Here is a 22,028-nt window from a genome sequence, read left to right on the forward strand (position 1 = left end):
TATTATACCTTAACAGTTGCTGTTCTTACAGCACAATTATTATATTACCTAGAATCTGCAAGGTAAGCAGAAAAGATACTGCAAACTGTTATACTGCATTGTTATAGTAAAGTTAGAGTAAAATTTAAAAATAACCTGAAAATACGTCATATATTAATAGCTACCATTATAATGCACAGTTCTATGCCACTGTTATACTGCAGTGTTATACTGAAATTTGTATAACAGTCATGTATAACAGCTAAGTAGAGTGACAGTAACTAATACTTATGCTGCTGGATGCATAATAATGGCATTAGCAAACCTCAACCAAACTGTTATACTGGACTGTTCTACTTAAACAGTCGCAAATTACAAGAAGTAACTTTTCAAAGCTACACCTTAATATTAGAACATTATCTAGAAATTTTATGCTACTGTTATACGCTACTGTTATACTTTTCGGTTATGCTTACGAAGTTACAACCCTTCCGCAAGTAGGCCTTAAAATTACATAAATATCTCAACCAATATTATTATGTGTGTGTTTTTATAACTAAATAACTTTCAATGTCAAAATACAAATAGAAAACAAATAAAATTAACTTATGCAGATATGTATGTATAAATGTAGCTAGCCAAATGCAGCAAGCATTAAGGCAGACTTGTGGACTTGTAACCGGTTATGGTTAATGGCCAACCCGCTCCTCAAATTAGATGAAATAACGCCTCGTATTTAACTTAAATTCGGTTTCTTTTTTACCTCAATGTCTGTGTGTGTATGAAGTTTATATGTAAATGTGTTTTGTGTATGTGTGTGTGTGTTTTTTTTTTTTTCGCTGAGTCCCACACGCATTTTTAGGCAACTTGGTTAAGTGTTTTTTCTAGTGCAAATTACGAGAATGTAGCAACAAACTAGAAACTATTGTAACTAACAGCTTTGAGATGTTAAATAACCACATGACATTTTGTACGACTGCACGTCTGATTGTGTGTGTGTGTGTGTGCGTGTGCGCGTGTGTGTGTGTGCGTGTGTGGTCTTTGGTATTAAGTTTTTTTTTTTTTGGTATTTATCTTGGTATAGATTCTTTTACCCGCTGTGCCTTTGGTGCAACGGCCGCCTTTACGTCTGCGACACATATCATACCTGCGCATAAGTAGACATTATATATATATATATGAAAAGAGTGGGAGAGAGAGAATTTCAATAGGCTAGAGTGTGAATCTGAGAGAGAAAGGGGACTGGAGTTGGGGGTCTGCTAACAAAACATTGCTGCTGCTGAATCTGCAAGAACACAAGAAATACTCCACTTGGCGGGCTGCCGGCCAGAGCCCTCTACTCACTTGGTGATGGCCACGGCGATGTCGTAGACGGGCAGACGTCGCTCCCGGAACAGGTATTTGCCCATGTCGGTCAGGGCGGCAGCCGAGTCAATGGCATCGCGGCCCACACGATTACGTTCCAAATAGGGCGTGGCATCGCGACCCTGCAAAAAGGTAATGTGGAAATTTGAATGAGGAATATTACATTGAAAAAAAAAAAAGAATAATAATAATAATAATAAATAATTATTTACTAAAGATTACAAATCAAAAAATTATTTTATCATTAAATAAATTTAACAATAAAATAATTTGAGGTATTTATAATTTTTTATTTTAAGCATAAAGTCAATTTATAAAATATGAAAAATAAATTCAAATCTTGGCATAGTTAGAAGCCAATATAATAATTATATAATAAAATTATAATAATATAATTAAATTATGGAACTTCATCGTTATAATTTGCAAAAACTATTAATTTATTTTTTAATAAATATTCCAAATTATTATGAAAAATTATTAACGATCAATTAAATCAAAATGTCTTATAAAATATTAATATACCATTAAATACTTTAACTCAGCAGCTCTGCTAATATTGTAAAAGCTAAAGACAAGAATTTTAATTTAAATTTATTTTATTCTAATTTTATATTAATTTTATTTTTTAATTTTATCTTTTCTGCAGCTGTCCAAAACAGAAACCAGAATTTCTTAATCACTTTATGTATTTCTTCTGACTTTTAACTAATTATTGGATAAGTGATATCGATACAGGCGTTGCCTACTAACTGTAATGCATTCCTATTTATTTTCCACTCCGTGACACTCGTTAAATCAACTTCTTTCAATAAATAAATAATGTCACTTGATTTTATAGCATCAATAAATAAGACAGATTTATGACCCCAACTTCAATTTATGCCTAATTAAATATTATTCACACTTTGCGTTTTATTACCATCTAAAGTTGTTTTGATACTTGGAAATCAATTTGGACTTGAGCAAGAGGCAAATTGCAAAGAATTTAGTTAGAGAATTTACAGAAAATATTGCAGCAAAATCAAATTATATACAGAATTACAAAATACAATTTTATATATATTATTTGACTCAAGTAATATATGTTAATATAATAATTATTATAATTATTGACTCAAGTAATATATTTAATATTGTATTTTGTAGAATGGTGTAAAGGTTAATAAAGAATTCCTTGTCGTCTCTCTTGTGGACATATAAGAAAAATATGAATATTCTTTATGTTATATTAGGGGAAGTTTATCAGCAATGAAAAGTTTTAGCCGCTGCAATTTTACTAAAGACGAAAATAATACTCAGAAGTCTGGGATATTTATATTCGCTTCATAGACTTGGAGCTAAGACCCTCTTCAATCGTAAGTCAGTTTCTAAGCTTGTTCTTTAAGTTGTTAGTAAATTATATTACTTTACCACTTCCTCTACAATGCTAAGGCTTTAAAATTAGAAAATAACCAAACTTAAAGAAGGAGAAAATCCAACTGCACTGCTGTCTATCTATCGCGTTTAATAAAATAACTATTACTATCACCCGTGAAGTACTCGCATTGGATTTGTTATGCAATGGACGCAGCATTTGACAAGACACGGCAAACAAATGGGAAATATACAAAATTTATGGCCCACTCAGCGCTAAAAGTGTTCAAACACTTTGGCGTAGGCAGGAACCAGCTGCAGTTGCCACCAGGGAAGCCTGTGAAGTAAATGTGTGTGTGTGTGAGTGTGTGGGGGACACATTTATGGCGGAATTTGTCAGGCAAACGGAAACAAGTGAACATGAAAAACGTGCGATGCGACTGAGACGATAAAAAAGAGCCGAAGAGCCAAAGAGACGACGATGCCAGAGCTATTGTGGATGCTGGAAATGGAAATGGAATTGGAAATGGAAATGGTGTCTCTGTGGCAAAGTCAAAGTCGTGTGCAGCAGAAGCTCAGCTTCAAACTAGTTGCAATTGTGCGTTATATAATGCATCTCTGCTGCCTGCATCGCTAACGTGACTGAGGGGCGTTACTGGATTACTGTATCTGTAGCTCTTTCGCTTTCTGTGTCTGAGGTGACAGCTACATAAATTATTGTAACACAATTGTCAATCATGTCGAGCCCTGGGCTAATCAATATGTTAATATCCGGCCATAATCTGCGCTATGGAACCCGTTCGACAGGCCCCAAAGTGCAGGTGATAAAAGTAAGTTAGCTGTCACTGCGCTCATTGCCTCAACTTACAAATGTATCCGCAAGATACTCAGATACATTCTGACTGCGCTTGATCGTCGAGTGTCGCGCCAATGCATTTGATATATTGCTTCACTCACTGAGAAGTCGCGACTATATACAAGTATATATGTATATATTCTTAAAGATTGTTTATAATACGCGCATTATCGACATTTATGAACTGCAGTCAAAATAAATCTATTGGCCATATATTTATATATATTCATATGCATAAGAATTTCTTAGCCAAGAAATTTCATTGGATTGGCAAATCTTTTCCTCGATACGGCAATTGTTTTAAGCCCACTCAAATGCCATCGAGTGCTATATATATATACATATATCTGTAGCTCTTTGTCTTGATCTACTTTATCTACAACTAAATAATTGACAATTCGACAGATTGATCAATTGTTAGTGCGGGCACGTCTCCCATATCAAGCTACGAAAATATTTGGTAAATTTTTGTTGTTTCTTTTTATACTTTTTTTCATCTGCGCAAAACTAACAAGAATTTTAAATGTTCCGACGGGCGACCTTGGGCCATTGAGTATTGGTAAAAGGCAACGCTCGACGCACGTTGCTGGGAATATATTGTGGAATTACGAAATTATACCGAATTATATGCCAAATTATAGCCAAGCTCAGATTCGTTTGACTAGTGCAGCCGACGTATCGACGAGTTTATTACAGCCGCTGCGACGCCTTTTACGTTCGGTATTCCACAACTGAAGTGGATGCGCATCTTTGAAGGCCTCCGCCGCAGCGAATTGCGATGAGCACTTGAGCTAGATAACACACACATGGCAGAGCAGCTAATCAAAGGCAAATAAATATCAACTCAATGGCAGCCGAAAGAGATCTGCGTGCTGGTACGTAATACTCTGATGCACGGCTTATGGCCGAGGCGTCCATAAATGGGAAATATATGCGTTTTCATATTGCAATTAGTTAATGCTGCTTTGAGTATATAAAAGTATATAAAGTGGCTTGACTAGTCTAAAAATCTTGTCGACTCAACTAATAACTCTTTAGCTATATTTTTTTTTTCAAGTCTCTTATTTATTTATATTTTTTTCATATCGTTTGGCAGTTTATTAATCAATTATTAATTCATTTTCTTTTTTTTTTGTGTTTTCCTCTATGATTTGTTGATTGATCTACATTAAAGATGTATTCTGATATTTACGATATTTATCGTTAAAATATTTATGTATATTTATTTATAAATATTTTATAGATTTATATATATTCTGATTTTCTTAAAGAATGAACCATGAAGATTATTATTGAGATTTTTTAAATAAAAAAACTTGAGCTTTGTTTAATAATAATTAATAATTATTAAATAATTAATTAAAAGAAAATAATCAGAAACAACTTGACTTAGATATAATTAAAATATAAATTAAAATAAAAAGATTAATTTAAAAGAGAAATTTTATGTTTTTGAATCAAAAATATTCTAATCCATAGATTAATATAATTATTATTATTATATTATTAAATTATTGTTACTATTTTAATAAATTTATAATTTATAATTTTTTTTTTTAATAATTAAAAAGAGATTTTTTATTAATACTTTCTCTCTATCTCATCTACTCAAGCTAAATAAATTATATAAAAAGTTGTAGGCATTATACCTAAGCTTTTATTATAAATGCATATTACACACTGCCAAATAATTGTATGTAATTTAAAAATAAAAATTAAAAAAGAAAAATTATAATATATAGAAAATATTAATATATACAAAGAATTGACCTGGGATCTGGCAGCTGAGACGCAAAGTCTGGATTGCGCAACTGAGGCTCGCTCTGCAGTCAGCCAAATGTCACAGCTTTGCATGCATATATGTACATAGGCATATTATATTTATGTATATATTTATATATATTTTTGGAATAAATTTTGCAAGCTGTGCGCATATTTTATTCGATTAGACAAGACTGATTTGTCAGCTAATCTAATTTGTGTGGCTGCAGCCATTAGAAATATTACACATACGACCCGTGTGTCGAGTTGGCTTTGGGGTGGCTCGCACTAATAGCTTGCCAGAAACGTGAGCGAGTGCGAGTGCGAATGCGATCGAATAGTACCTAAAATGTAGCCAGGCTGGCAACTGGGAGAGACCGGTTTGCCTTTCCCAAAAATGAATATATGGTCTTATTTTGTTTTATTTAGTTTTGTTGATTTCTGCGCTTGACTGTCTCAAAAATGTTGCAACTGCCTTTGTGCGTAATTAAATGTAAAGTCTTGCCGCCTGGCGACTTAATATATTAATTTAATTTACAGGGCGCATAAATCTCTAGCCAAAAGCAAAAACTGTCAAACGGCATGCTTAGCCGTTAGTTGCTTGAATTTCCATCATTTCGAAACCACAGCCACAGCCACCCACCCAACCAACTCCAGAGTCAGTTCCAGCTGCAGTCGCAATGACAAACGCTTTGGCTGCGCCCACACAGTCATTGCATTTGACTTTTATTTTTGTTTTTATTTCTGGGGGAATGGGAATTGGAATTGGGCGACAGCCGGTGGCTACTTTCGGACACCACCCACGGCGCTGTCGGCTTTGGGTTACATTTGATATGGAATTTCGTTATTTCTTGGATATATACATATATATATGTGTATTGTGCCTTTGGGTCAAGCCGGCCAGCCATACTTTTCCTTCCCTCAACAGCAATTTATGTGTGGCACTTGCATTTTCAGCATTTTCAGCTACTGGCGATAAGCTTTCCAGAGAGACAGAGGCCCAACACCTGAATTTGAAACTTCGTTAGCGCGGAATTCGTTGTTATGACATATGCTATGAGTCGGGATCTCGATCTGGATTTGGATCTGGTCTGGGTGTGGCCAAGTGCATTACTTAGCATTTCCGTAGATAAGCCTGAGTGGAGATTGTTGATTGACAGCCTCAAAATGTTTGCAATTGAATGCAAATTCTACAAGTGCCTCTCTTGACTCTCAAACACTTTCTTTCGGCCTGTTCGCATTTTGATTTATAGACCCAGGCGACTCAAGGCCTCTGTTGCATAGCCATTTAAGCTCTTGACCTCAATGCTCGCAGGAGTTGCGCTAGTCTGGCATAGGCTAGCCATATTTTATCATTCGAGCACATTCATTCACATAAATTAATCAGTCGCTGACAAATAACCAGCAGAATTACTTAGAGGCAAGTGCAAAGTGTTTGTGTTGTTTAAATTCGCGCAATTAATCGGCAACAAAACGCACTAAATATCTGCAAGGCTGAATCTATACCCCTCCCCAGGTCCCTGACTGACAACAATAAGCTTGGCGCTTGGCTGACAATCTAGTTTATTTATTTTTTATTTTATTTATTTATTTATTTTTTTTCTTCTCAGTTTGCCAACTTAATAATGCATCAAAAACTTCAATTTATGGCTAAACTGAAATTCTAATCGAGCGTAGGCCAGTTTAGTATACAGCGCTCAAATTACAATTTGCTGCTATATTAAATGCACACACTCTCACACACTCACATACATAATAGTTTTTCTTGCTTGACACGCACATAATAAATTGCGTATACGCAATGTTGCCGCATTGAAAAATGTTTGTGGCGCAAGCGCAACGTTCGACACGTTGTACAGCTGTCGCACTGGCGGCCGTACGATATGATGTCGACGCCGGCCTGCCCCGCCCCTGCCCCTGCCCCTGGGCAGGTGTAACGCAATTCTAACGGAAAGTTGCCCGCAATTAATTAAAATGTTAATTAAATGTCACAGATAAAAGTTCAATCGGTCGACCATGCGCAACAGTAGCCCAACACAGACAAACACAAACACACACACACATACACAATGTTAGCTGCCCACGCCAATTCATTTAATTATCTCATTCAGCTGCTGTATCTGTGTTTGTGTCTGTGTCTGTGGCGGTGTTGCGGTGTCAGTGTCCAGATAAATCTGAAGCTGCGACTTGTTATGATTGCCCACAGCTCAAAATCAGGAAAATCATGCAAAAACAAATGTGATTAATTGAGCTGCTCTGACGCTCTAATTACAGCGCGCATTAGTAGGCAGAAGTATTCACATTTGTGTGGGAGGGAGTGGGAGGGAGCAAAAGGAAGAGTGCGGGCTTGAGAAAGGGCGAATGACAGAAATAGTGAGAGAGTGGGAGAAAGGGAGGGTGGCAGACGAAGTGAGCTTAAAAGGGTGAGAGAGAGAAGGAGAGGGAGAGAAAGTGAGAGGGAGAGTGAGAAGGAAAGATAAAGATAGAGATTAAAAGTGAGAGTGAGTGAGCGAGATAAAGAGAGAATAAAAGTAAGAGAGAGTGAGAGGGAGAGTGAGACAGAGTCTTTTTCTTATGGAAGAGACTTATATAGATTTTATCATTATAATTTAAGGGTTTATTTATTTATTAACCGATTATTAATTGGCCACCGAATCGTTATAAAGTTAGGCTTCTTTTTGCGTTTATTTATATTTAATTTTTTTATTTTTTTAAATTATAATAATATAGTTATAGCTGCAAATATATCATATATGTATGTATGAATGTATGTATGTTTATTTGCAGATCAATTTGTTGAATATCTTTTCTAAATGAATTGTAATATATATAACATATAAATATATTTCACATTTTTTTTTTAATAAAATAAAATAATAGTGCAAAATAAGACAGAACTTTAGCTATAACAAAAAATATGCAGACAAGCATATATTTTATTTAATTAAAAAAAATACCAAACGTCTAGTGTTTTTTTACTCTTTAAGTTAGCTTTAATTTCATATCACTAACTTCTATATAAATAATATAGAGCATATAATATCCATATTATATATACAAAATTACATTCTATACTCAATTTGTCATACATATACATATATGATTATTCACCGCTCCCTTTCCCCACCTCTGCCCGCCTTTTCCATTCAGCTGCACTGCGTGACTTTGTTTCAGTTCCATTAAGCCATTGCATATTTGCAAACAGACTTCAGCGGCTTATCGGATATATGCAATATCAAATGATATACATTCTGAGTAATTACTTTGGCCCGACTTCGATTTCCATTTTCCAATTTGAGCTGCTGCCGCTGCCGCTGCCGCTGCTGCTGCTGCTGCTGCTGCATATTTTGGTGTCATAAATTCGCATTCGGATTTGTTGTTTATGGGCAGCAAAATAAATTTCAACATTAATTAGCGCAAAAGCAAAACGTTTAGCGGCGGATGCAGTTGCGACAAGTTGTGTGGATGTGTGTATATATATATTTATATATGTATATATATATAGATATAGATATAGAAGAGGAAGTCGCTGCTTGGGCAGAAATCTGAAGCTCAACTGAGCGGCCCATTAAATTATGTAACTGCAGCAACCGCAAAGCCTTGTCTGCTGCTGCTGCTGCTGCTGCATTATTTATGCTGTCTAAAACAGTTTTTCGTCGTACTTAGGGTAAGCCAAGCGCCGCCATGTGGGCTGCTCAATGCAGGTGCGAGCCATGCCAAAACTGCGCCAATTTTCCACTTTCCACACACACACGCACACACACACATGAGTGGGTCGTCTGGCCGCAGACTCTTCTCTGTGGCAAATGGCTTCCTGAACTGTGACTTGTGTGTGAGAGAGTCGAAACGAGCTTGTCGAGAGTGTTTTATGGACGCGTTATGCAAGCGCGCTCGAAGACGCTGCATGGACTGCCTAAGCCACCGAAGGATGTTATTGCGAATTATGACAATCAGGCCTTAATGGCAGCAAATCAAGCAGAAAGCCAGCCAGCCAGCCAGCTAGCCATATATGCTGCCAATCGACATTTCTATTTGCGGCAAGTTCGTTGCCTGAGTCTTTTGTTCGCGTGCTGCGGCATTTGCTAATTCCTTAGGCATTTAGCAATGTATTTTTGTTTTGCGCTCGCTTTGTGGTTGTTGCTATATTTCGCTTTTAAAAAAACTTGTTAAAATTTGTAGCTTTGCTTTGTTTATGGCCCAAGCAAATCGCCAAATTGATTGTTCACATTTTTTTTCCAAACGAATCCGAAGCGCATGCGTTGCATGTTGTTGGTTTTTCTCTACATATATAGCGCCCCCTCTCTCTCTCCACCTCCCCCTTCTCTCTATACTGCTGCCAATTGGCCACCGAATCGTGATAAAGTTTGGCTGCTTTTTGCCTGCGGCCAGCAGTTGCTTCCATTTGCAATGCCCCCCACTTGGCTGGGGGTCAGAGTTCACTTGGCCAGCGGATTACTCAATTAGTTTTTCCTAATGATATTTAGCAATTGTGCAACGGAGTCTACTTACGCGTGAGATAATGATGCCAGCGATGCTGATGCGTATTCTGGGCCCCTTCAGCAGGCGGTAGCGCAAATCGACGCCGTTCCAGAACGAAATGAAGTACCTCTTGACCTGCAAGAGACAAAGGGATAAACTAAAATAAAGTCGCATAGCCGATATATAGAACTTGTAGTTGTTCTTCTGCTCTGCCCACATACGTCAGAGACAAAGCGCACGGTTCCATCTTTAATCTAAGCCGCTTATGATCGCACCCAAGCCGAGCAGCCCCATTAATCTCCGCGCGTGAGTGATGTGCATACAAAGCAGCTGCGGCGGCGAAACTAAGAACTGTGCAGCTCAGCCTTAGTCTGCGGGCGCAGAGCCCCCAGCTGAAATGATAGCATCAACCGCCTATGCTCACTTTGTATTAAGTCAGTCGCTTGTTGCTCACATTTATATTTAGAATCCAAATGGCATTTAATTCGCTTTTGAGGTGCTTTGCGTGCTCTGTCAATTACCCCAGCTAGCTCCGATTTATGTTCTATTTCGTGCTGCCCGGCTGCCCAATTAATATGTGCAGCCTGTCTTCTATAGACACGTCGCCTGCTATCTGACAATCGCCCAAAATGAGAAGCAGAAACAACTTTTACAAATCTCCAGACGGGGCTTGGATTTGGGACTGTGCAGACTGAGTTTTTTGGCAAACCCCAGCCACGCATTGACAGCTTCATTTGTGTGCCACGCCCTGTAGGGGCAGCCTTACGCACCTGCAGGTTGTCACCGCCATGCAGCCGATATCCATCATAGTCGACAATCACCAAGACCTCGGGATAGATGACGTACGGGGCTTGGCGTCTGGGGCGCACGCGTGACTCTGAGGCATGGGGTTCGGCCGGCTCCGCCTCGGTATCCAGCTGGCCCTCGTCCTCGTCGTTGAGGTCCTCAAAGTCGGGACTGCTGCCGCTGCTGCGTCGACTGCGATGCTGACGCCGCTGCAGACGCTCAAGTTTTTCGCTGGCCAGCAGATCGTCGGGTTCCATGAAAGCTAAAGAGAAGAGCAGAGAAGAAGAGATGGAGACAAGTGGAGCTTAGTTAAGGTTGACTAATGAATCGCAATGCAGTGCAATGGCTTAATTATTTTTTATTATTATTGAGCAAGTCAGGTAGCAGTACATTTAACTGTATTTAAAGTTAATTTTTTGCCCATTATGAGGCAGCGCCCTGGCAGACGCCGCGAAATTGTTTTGTGCAATTGCTGTAAATGCTGAAATACCATCCATAAAGTAGCCGTGTTTATAGGGCGGCTGAATTAACGCGTTGGTATTTTGGCGCCACCGACCGGCACAGCGCATCATCAAAAGGTAAATGCATCCGTCCAAGGGCAGCGTCGATTACTTCACCGGCTGCGGCGACATCGAGAGTTCGTGAACCCGCCGCAAGAGCCGTCAAAAACAGCGAACAGGAAATGCTAATCGTGTGCACGTCGATCTCGCGCTCTTCGAGTCGAGCTCGCAGACGGACAGATAGATTTATGCTAGAGCTTAGAGCTCGTTTCTAGTTCAATGTGCCCAGATGTGCAGATGCAGCTGCCGATAAGAGCCGCAGCGGCACAAACGCAGAGTGATACGGGCATCAATGTCAGGCCAAGGCGAGGGCAGAGCCAAAGAAGTTACGCTGTGATAATTCATAATAGATGACTGCAGCAGCAGCTCGGACTTGTGGCTCATATATCAAGACTGGGGTGATATTTTGGGCTACTTACCAAAGTCACTCAATTGATCATCGGCTGCAGAGGCCGCACGCTTGAAGACAATGTGATGGGCCTGCTCCTTGTTGGGGCTGAGCTCGTGTGGCAGAGGTTTAATGACCAGATCGTGACCAATGCTGCCCTCCTGCAAAAGAGTTTCGAATGCAAAGAAATCCATGTTAATACCCGGGTCAGAGGCGAGCAAATTGAATGACGTAATTTATGGTAGCTCATGAGTAATGGGAAAAGGCTAGAAAAACAAAAATGAGCCAAGCTTGTGGAACGAAAAACTGTTTCGATTTTTAGTACTATTTAGGTTTTACTACTTGAGGTGGAACTAAAAACTTATTGTTGCTCAGCTGTTACTAATTTGTAAGCCCATAATATTATCTCTCTTAATGGGGGATAATAGCTCTCAAGAGGTTTTAAATAGCTACTCAATTATAGTTTAGTGAATCATTTCTAGTTTTTATAAGGCTTTTTTTTAATTGAAGTCAAAATATAAATAGTTTCCAATTTAAATCAAAATATTTATGTTTTCAGTTTATATTTTTTAGTTGCATAAATAAAACATATGTTTGTTAATTAAATTAAATGTTTAATTATCCATTTACAATTTTTTTTTCAATATTAATTATTAAAAAAAAATATGTATTTTAAAATTAATTTTTTATTTAATATTTTTATAAATGAAGTTTTAAAATTCATTCCATTTTAAATAAATATTTAAATACTTAAAAATTCATTTGCTTAAGTATTTTTTATTTTTCATTTAAAATGTAATTAAAATTGAATTATAAAATATTTTTTTTATTTATTTAAATTGGTTGTATTTGTAATTATTATTATTTATTATTTTTTTATAAGATATTTTTGTATTTTATTATTTTTATTTTTATTTTATCTTTCATTTAAAATGTAATTAAAATTGAATTATAAAATATTTTTTTATGTAAATAAATAAGCTAAAAATTTGATAATTTTAATTGAATTGGTTTTGCTTATAATTATTATTATTTATTTATTTTTTTTTTAATAAGATATTTTTGTATTTTCTTATTTTATATATTTATATTATTCTTGTATATTTTTTCCTTTGCACAATAATGTAAAACTTTTGTTTGGCATTGCAAATATTCATCCGCAACCTCTGACAGGTGCACACCAGCTAGCTGCGCCTTGTTATTAGTTCATTTTCAAGAAATCTAAATGCACTTGTGGCCAATACGGCTATAGGCCAGGCATGAATGAGCTGGCTTAGAGCGAACATAAAAATTAGTAGCGATTTGCATAGCTGCACAATTTATGCAAAACATTTGATCTAGATAAGAATGTTTCTTGGGCGGTTTCGCTGTGTGTTGGGTGCCACAGTTTTTATCGCCTCTGTAATTGCAATAATTAACAGCAAGAGAATATTTATAAAAAAAAAAATGTGCAAGAAAATTGAAAATCAAATAGTCTTTGCGACTAACCTTGGCAAAGGTTAACTAATTAAAAGCAATCCACTTAGAATTGGCTTTATTTTTATTTTTATTTCTATTTCTTTTTCAGTTGCTTTTGCCCATTCATCGGGCTAAGCGTCACCCACTCGAGTGCGCCCCGCGGTTCTATGGGCCAATTAGATCTTGGCCACGCTCAGACAATTGATTGCGATTCTATATGCTGTAATTAAAATATTAAATATAAATTACAGCAGTTACTGGCAGTCGCGTTATTAATGTGCCCAAAACACGAACTTGGCAAAACGGAAATGTGACTGGAATCTGAAGTGGAGCGCTGACTCGACGGCCGCGGCTCAGCTGACTCAGTGGGAATGATTAAACTTGATTTATATATGCACAAATATGTCTGTGGCCATAAGACGCAATTTGATGCATTAACTAAAAGCTTCAAGCAAATTATATTTCGTGTGTGTGTGTGCCAAGAACCAGCCTGTGCGGTCTCTCTCTCTCCCTCTCTCTCTCTCTCCATATTATTGCGTTCGCTTGCAAATGTCAAAGGAAACGCCAGAGTTCAATGTCCGCGGCAGACGGACGGACAGCTCTGTCTCTGCTGTGCCATAAAACAAATTGCCATTGATGACAAGGCAAAGAGTGCCACTTCGACTTTGACTATGGCTCGTTGTTGAAGTCGACTTCAATGCCGAGCGCGCATCGTGGCAGCAACAAAAAGTTTGCAAAGTGCGTTGCGCCAATTGCAGCCAATCGCAAATGCAGTCCAGCTGCAGTTGAGTTATGAGAGATGCTTGAGCTGGCGACATTTAAATGCATTTTATTTATTTTTTTGGCGCACGGTGCGTATGATAAATGTGCCAGAGCAGCCATCGCAATTGGCATTCAACTTGAAAGCGAGTTTCGAGTGCGCACAGGTGAATAAAGGGCCGAGCAGCTATAAATTAAATGCAAATTTCAATTTACTATAGAGAAAGAAAGAAATAAATATATATATATTAAATATATATGTATATTTGTCATAATCTATGCGCGTGTGCATAATTTTGTTGGCGTGTGCAGTGGACAGGCGTATCGCCATCAGCAATAGGCGCAGCGTTTGCTCGTATTTTTGTTTATTTTATTTTATTTTAATTTTTTGTTAGAGACATGCTACATATGCATGTGTTCCGCCTTTTCTGGCAGCAGCAACAACAACAACAACAGCAACAACTTTGGCAATTGCAACAACATTTGTCCGACTGCTTAAACAGGCTGAGGTGAATTTTTTGTAGTTTTGCTTTTTGTTTTTGGGCGTGTGCCGAGTTCATTTTTATTTATTTATTTTAATGCTTGAATGCCTATTGAGACTGCAGAGAAAGAGGGTATATTAATTGCTTCTAAGTATTGGAGAGACAGAGAGAGAGAGAGAGAGAGCGCGAGAGAGAGCGAGAGAGAGAGAGCGAGAGAGAGAGAGCGAGCGAGAGAGCAGGCTGCTGCAATGCTTAAGCGTAGGAATTTATATATATTTTAATGATGATATTTTTGTAGACTGTAGTAAACCATTTCTTTTCTCGCAATTAATGGGTGCATAATATTTAATTTAATTAAATATATATTATTATCAATTTATTAAATATATGTATTTTGATATTTTAGTATTTAAATCTTCCAAATTTGTTTTCTGAAGTTCTTTTAAAAACGCAGTTGGATTAGATAAACGTATTGAGAGAAGAAATTACAATAATAATAAAATAAAATAAAATTAAATTACAAATTATATGTTTTCGGATATCAATAAATTAAAAAACCATATTTGTATTTTTGTTATATAAATTATTAACAAAATATTAATATAAATGAAAATACGTAAAACATATATATTTTTTGTTTTTCTTTTGTTTTTGTTTATATTTTTATAAATTTTGTATTTTATTTGTTTATTAATTTAATTTATTATTATTTATTTTTTTCTGAATATTTATTATAGGTTCCACCAAATCAGCACTATATGAAAATATATTGCAATAAACTTAAAACAGTCTAAGGTAATATATATATTTTTTTTTTAATTTTCTCTTGAAGCAACATGCATTCCATTATGAGAATATGAGACAAATTATTAAATAAATAGCAGAGGCCTCAGCATTGCTAGCACAGTAACAAGCTGAGAGTCGAATGTTGCATGACAAAGCTTAGTATGTGGGGTATTAGTCATATGTACATGTTCTGGCATGAGCTCTCTAAAAGAGTTAATCTGCGCGGTCTGCGCTGAGCACTTGAGTTGAATTAAAAAGAGGCAATGATCAAGAAGTGTCAATTGGTATGAAGGGAGCACATGCTTCAAGTACAACAATTTCATACAAATACCAACAGAGTTACTCAATAAATCACACGAGAAGAGCAGCCACAGCAGCATTCTTTACAGGGTATCCGCTTAGTCACTCACACATGCTTAACGCGCTCTTGTGGTGTTTCTCTGGCAAATTTATGTTGCTCTTTGCAATTTATTTGGGATTGTTGAGCGGAGTTCTTTGGGCAGCCCGACGACGACGACGACGACGACGCCTATTATGTAATTTTGCAAATGCAGCAAGCTGTTATTTAAGAAAATAACTAAAGTATGTCTAGCTGCGGCAATTAATAAATTACTAGACTATTTATTTATGCCTCTGCTGCTGCTGCTGCGTGTGTTGAAATTGAACTGAGACGAAGGCGTCGCATGGCCCAAGCCTTTTTTTTCTCAATTAATTGAATGTGCGTTAGCAGCACGTGCCACTTAGTTAATTATGTTTTGATATAAATGTGAAAATGCGAAAATGTGTGCTTGCAAACAGGGAAAACAGCAAATTGCTTTCAAATCGTACAGCATTCGGTTTGGCTTTTGGCTGCTCCACTGCACTGCAAATAAAGTTGTCCGACGGTCCCACTGTCCGTCTGTCCGACTCTATACGGCTGTCTAGTTTATGTAATCACCCACAACATGATTGTTATATCTAGTTGCCCGTTGCCGCGACAGGCGCCGTTATTTATTACAGTCTCAACGCAATCCCAGACATGTTTGGACCGCTCTCAGCCTTTCACACACTCACACACACACAGACTCGGACTCTGTCAGTCAGGCGAACTGCCTGTCAGTCCGTCCGTCTGTCCATGTGACAAGCTAACAACAAAGTGGCACCTGCACAAGTGAGCTGCCAAGTTCCAGCTAAGCTCCAGCCACGCCCACCACTGATAGCCATCGATTGGGAATGCTGTGAAGGATTTGGGATGCGATGATAATAATATTTGGCATTTCGCATTGTCTGCCCATTCGCTTGCCTAATTGCTTTTTAATTTCACATAACGAGCACACACATTAGCAAAATAATTTAATAATTTTTCATTATTAATATATATTTTTTTTTAGGTTCAATTGTTTACATTCAACATCAGCTCATCTCATGCATTGCAGCATCTGAACCGAGTTCACTGAACTGAGCCAGAGACTCGGAAATTAACTTACAATCACAATTAACACCTTCGGATGTTGGTTTTTATTTCAGCCTTACGTTTTCTGCTCTTGGGCTTCCCTCTGCAAAAATTTATTGAACATTTTGACAGCCAGCGGAGGGCAACAAAAGAAATCGTTTGAAAACAAAAATCACTTTGCGGTTTGTAATTTTTGGAAATTAGCATAATTTGTGCAAATTCATGACACGAGCATTAGACGAACGCCAATGGAGGCAACTCTTTTGATTGCTAGCTTGGCTAGCTGAGTGTTGGCTAACGCCGAATAATGAATAATTTTTTATTTTATTTTTATATTTTTGTTTGAGAAATTTATTGAAAGAACAGCATTGTGTTGTCCAAGAACAGTTTATATATTAAATATATTATATATTAAATATATGTTTATATAGATATCTATACTCTGCATATACATACATATACTATATATAATTATAAAAATATTGAATATATATAATTATATATATATGTAAGGAATATATTTTATATAATTTTTATATATTTTATAATTAAATTTGTTAATTATAAAATATATAATGATTTATATATGTTTTTTATTAAATTATTTTTTAAATATGTCATATTAATTGTTTTAATTATGTTTTTTATTAAATTTGTATTATAAAATAATTTTTCAAATGTTATTTTTAGAATACTATTTTTAAGTTTAAATATTTTAAAAATTAAATATTTATTTATTTATTTATATATATAATAATATATATAAAATATTTGATATACAATTTAGATTATTATTTTTAAATTTCTTTTTTTTTTTTAATTAAATCAAATATGTTCTTATTTATATAATATTATATGTAATCAAAAGTTAAATGAAAAGAAATAAATAAATAATTAAAATAGAATTTAAAAATGTAATACGATTTATATCAAAATCATAACAAATATGTAAATAAACATATTTATATAAATTTATAAATTTTTGTATTTAAATGTTTTTTTTATAATTTTTATACAATAAATATATACAATAGAACATAAATGTACAATTATCAATATATACAAATGCCTATAATATATATATATATATGTATTTCATTTGTTTCATTTCTCATTTTCCATTTCATTTCATATTCCGCTCTTATTCCCCTTTCACTTTTGGTTCCCTTTCCCTTTATTTAAATGATTTCAATGCGTTGATCAATCAAGAGAACTTCAGCTAGTTTTCAAGTTATGGATGCTGCCTTCATTCAGATCTATTCAGAGAGCACAACAGAAGCCCAAGCCTTTCAACTGGCCTACACGACTCAGTTCACACACACAACTCCGCTAGAAGTTTTGCTCAAATTTCAACAATAATGTTTACATACTTGACAGGTGTAAGACAATTTATGATTAAATGGCAAGCCTCAATTAAGTTTTCAATAGCTAAATGTTATAGACAGCTCAAGCAGCGACTGAAATATAGTTATTGAAAATCGTAACACTCTGGTTGAGTCGGACTTTACATATACATGTACACATTTTTTTCGGTTTGCTTGGAAATTCAATAGCTCTTCACATGTTTAATATTTAATTGGATATTAAAGTTTTTTTTTTAATAATTTCGGCTTGAATGAATATGGATTCGATTTTAGTAGCCGCCTCCTGGTCGCCTTTTTATAGCGAGACATAAAAGTAGCTCGTGAGTTGTAATTCTTGTTTCAGTTTTTCTTTTTTTGTTATCATCTTGGTCAAGGTTAAATCTAATCGGCGCTTAAGATCACTGCTCAATATGACCGCATGTAGCCATAAACTAAAGCAGCAGCCGCAGCAGCAGCAGCAACAATAAAACATCGAAATAATGAGAGTAAGAACAAGAAAATACAAACAAACAGAAACTAAGGCGCAACACAACAGCCTCTGCAGCCTCAACAGTGTTAACAGTTTGTTTACATAAAGCAGCTCGTTAAAAAAAAAAAAAAACACCGAGAGAAAAAGAAAAATCATAGCTTAGGAATATTGAGCCCACCTTCGGGCAGCGCTAATGCAACAGCCATATGTGTGTGTGTGTGTGTGTGTGTGCAGCGATCAATGAATATTTATAGAAACACACACACGGCAGGCAACGCCCATGGTCAACTTATGGCCAGTGGCTTAAGAACAAGAACATGGCCCACACAGCCTCTCAATGCGCTGAGCCGCGAGGCAATCAAATCAACTGCAATCAAAATTAATTTGCTCATTCGCTTGTTTGGCAAAATGTAACAGCTAGATGCTTAACGCACTCTGCAGTAGTCTTTTATTTGTTTTTGGCATCATTTGTTAAGTAGTGTGTGTGTGTGTGTGTATGCGTTGGCTGCTGCTGCCAACAAGTTCAATGCGAACGGGCCAAGTCAAAGTGCGCTTTATAGTTTGCCGCTCCAATAACTTCGCATGACAGAGCAGAGGCTGAGGCTGGGGCCGGGGCTGTGGCTGTGGCTTTGGCGGGGGGGTCGCAGCCAGACGTTTAATGAAGTTGCATGTCAATGTCAGCCGCAGTCAAAATCAAGACAACTCAACTCAACTGGCTGCAGTTATCCTTGCACTTACTGCACCAAAGTGAAGGTCTATCAAGGCTGTTGCTGCTGCCAAGCGATTCTTGGTCTAATAGAAAAATAAAAGCTCGAGTTGCCTAGGCTCAAAGTGCACTTTAATTCACTTAAATCTTTCACTTTCCTCACCTCGACGGGCGCCTAATCGCCTTTTGGCATCGGCTTTGCACATATCACGTAACACAAACAGAGTATTATTAAAATGCAATATGCCAGAAGGCGGGGCTCTGGCTCTGCCGCCTGCATTGTGGCGGGCAATTAAAAATCATTTTTCATGAGGAAATAGCTGACCGAAATTGCCCCAAAATTGATTAAATAATAAAATGTGCACCTATATTTTGTTGTTGTTTTCTTTTTTTTTTGTGGAGTGTGGCTTATAATTGAAAAGACTGTGAAGTGGAGCGCAGCTAATCCTTTATACTCCATCGTGCAACATGCGTAAAGATCGCCAGCAGCTGATCTTCGCAGCAGCAGCAGCAATACTTTTTCGCCACAGGTCTTAATATGCGCTTGTCGTTATGTCGGATCAGTTTTGCTTCAGTTTTGTTACAGCAAGTGGTTCGCCAACTGGGCGAACCGGGCAGCTGACCAAACTCGAATCTCAATAGAAACACTTGAGCAACTAAATTTGCATTTGCCAAAAAAACACGCCTCATTTGATATGATACCGATGGGATGGTGAAATTGCAAATTTATGTATTAGTTTCGACAACAAATTAATAGCTTCATGTAGGAAATATGACGTGTGGTTCGAATTACTCAACTCATTAGATGCAAATGTTTTACATGCACCCAAAAATTAACACTGAACAACAAAATTCAAGTCGAGCGAAAGACAGTTGACATTTTTATAGAGGAAATATTTACAGCCACTACATTTACAACATTTACTAAATTTTCGCTGATATTTGAGTTGCAATTGAAATGTCAAATAAAAATAGCAATCTACACATTTTCACAGCAGAAAAATAAAGTATTTTTAATTTATGTGTTGAATGTTTTTTTTTCAAGTTATATTATTTTCAAAGTTGCTAAATTGTGAACTAAATAAAAAATAATTAATTTGCCAAAATTTTTTTTTTCAATATAAATACAAAAAATAATTTATATAAATTTTATTTTATGATGAATATTAAAAAATATATTTATATATAAAATAATAATATAATTATAAAAAAATTTCCATAATATCCTTTCCAATACGAATTCAATAATTTGTGGGCAATTATTGAATTTAAAAGATTTTATGATATTAGAATTAAGCAATTTTCAATTAAAATAAAGTTTATTTAAATTTGAAGAGCAAAGACCATAAAATCAGAATCGTTGTAAGTGTCGTTGCATAAATGTCGATGTGTTTTACAGCAGACGCTTGTCTCGGCGAATGTCAAATCAAAAGACTTAGACAACGAACTCGCTGTCGACGAGTCGACGGCCCAAAAGAGCAAATAACATAAATTTTACTGTTTTTAACACGTTGATGCCGCATCTGATGCAAATCAAAGCAGTGGCCAGTGGTTTGTCTATAAGTGTGCGCGATATTTAAATATTGCTTAGACTTAGAAACGGTTGGGCCAAGAGACACGTTCAACTCTGTGTAAATATCAAGGCTGCAGCGTCGAGCATCAAGTAAACAATTTGTTAAGAAGGTGACGATGAAGAAGCTCAACAGCTCAAAGTGTAAACTTGTTTTTGGTGCCGAAAGACTTGAGGCTTCTTAATGATGCTGATGCGACGTCTGATGTTGGTTATTCTGCTGCCGCCGCTGCTGCTGCTGCTGCTGCTGCTTGCGCGCGTATCTAATAGAGTTGCCCAAAACGCCACAAAACCCGTGTCCAAAATGGCAAGATGCTGCGACTACCTAATAATTGGGCTCGTTGCTGTTTGTCTTTCAGCTATTCACTTGTTGTTATTTGATCAAATGGCATAAATACTCGAGCCACATACATTTTGATCTTTAGGCGCTGCACTCCAGCAAATGCCAAAGTGAATGCAAAGGGCAGCACGATGAATGCAAAGGCGTGGACGTTGAATGCCACCACGAAAAGAAATAAATAAAGGAAGAGCCCAAAACTCATTTCAGACGCTGCATTGTGTAATAAACGAAATCTTAGTGCCTTATGGCATGGTTTGGCCTTATTTTAGTGATGCAAATAAAATCCTGATTGGGTGATTGAGTCACTCTCTGATTGCTGATCGACTCACGCTTTGGAAAGTGAATTTCCCCTTTTAGGCAAAGTCTTAACGGCTGTGGGTGATATTTTAAATGACTTTTTGGCATGGTTTTAATATGAAATTAGCGTAATAAATATATGGAATATGGTTTAAAATGACTTTGTAAAATATGTATGTCGTTTGAGCATATAGCAAACAATTTTTCTTCTATTGTGTAAAAGAATATAAATTCGAAATGGTAAAATTAATAAAAATATTAAGTAAATATTAAATAAGTAAATTAATTAAATTAAAATACATAATATTGTTCAATAATTTATAAAAATATCAATTGAATAAATAAAATAAAAGTAAGTAATATTAATAAATGATTAAAATAAATAAATTCAAGTTAAATAAGTTATATTGATAAATGATTAATAATAATATTAATTAAATAATATGTAATTTGATATTTTGATTTGTTTTATTTAATATAAATAAATTAAATTAAAATAAATACTACTGATATAACTAAAATAAATAAATAAAAAATAAAGTAATATTGATAAATGATTAATAATAATATAAATGAAATAAAATTTATTCTTTGAATAAAATAAATTCATTAAATTAAAATAAATAATATAGATATATAAATAGATAGTTAATAACATTATTGCTAAAATAAAAAAATTAATTTAAAAACAAGTAAGAAGACTCTAGTCGAGACTGCTCGACTAGGAGATACCCTGAACCCTCCAAGCTGATATTCTTATCATTCTGCACTTCTTTTATGCACGCACACATACATTTACATGCATCCACCCTCACGCGCCCGCGCTCTGCTAACT

The 22,028-nt window shown here is 35.9% G+C and overlaps 1 protein-coding gene across 4 annotated transcripts in view; it reads right to left on the bottom strand.

The window, feature by feature from the left end:
- Positions 1 to 22,028, bottom strand: part of sona (sol narae metalloprotease) — a 70,999-nt gene that overhangs the window by 8,221 nt on the left and 40,750 nt on the right. For 3 of the 4 annotated variants that reach the window (XR_016196913.1, XM_089260867.1, XM_089260868.1), the window contains exons 5-8: positions 11,562 to 11,691; positions 10,567 to 10,844; positions 9,827 to 9,931; positions 1,324 to 1,466 (exon numbers count right to left, since the gene is read on the bottom strand). Coding sequence is in view for 3 of the 4 variants with exons in the window: in XM_089260867.1 (XP_089116993.1) it covers positions 1,324 to 1,466; positions 9,827 to 9,931; positions 10,567 to 10,844; positions 11,562 to 11,691 (656 nt within the window). In the remaining variant the exon portion in view is untranslated. Of the gene's footprint in view, positions 1 to 1,073; positions 1,127 to 1,323; positions 1,467 to 9,826; positions 9,932 to 10,566; positions 10,845 to 11,561; positions 11,692 to 22,028 lie in introns of all 4 variants that reach the window. The other variant, XM_089260869.1, reaches the window with a different exon arrangement.

The sequence above is a fragment of the Drosophila navojoa genome, chromosome 5, assembly GCF_054131105.1.
Source record: "Drosophila navojoa isolate 15081-1374.11 chromosome 5, UAZ_NAV_1.0, whole genome shotgun sequence".
Classification (NCBI taxonomy): Eukaryota; Metazoa; Arthropoda; class Insecta; order Diptera; family Drosophilidae; genus Drosophila; species Drosophila navojoa.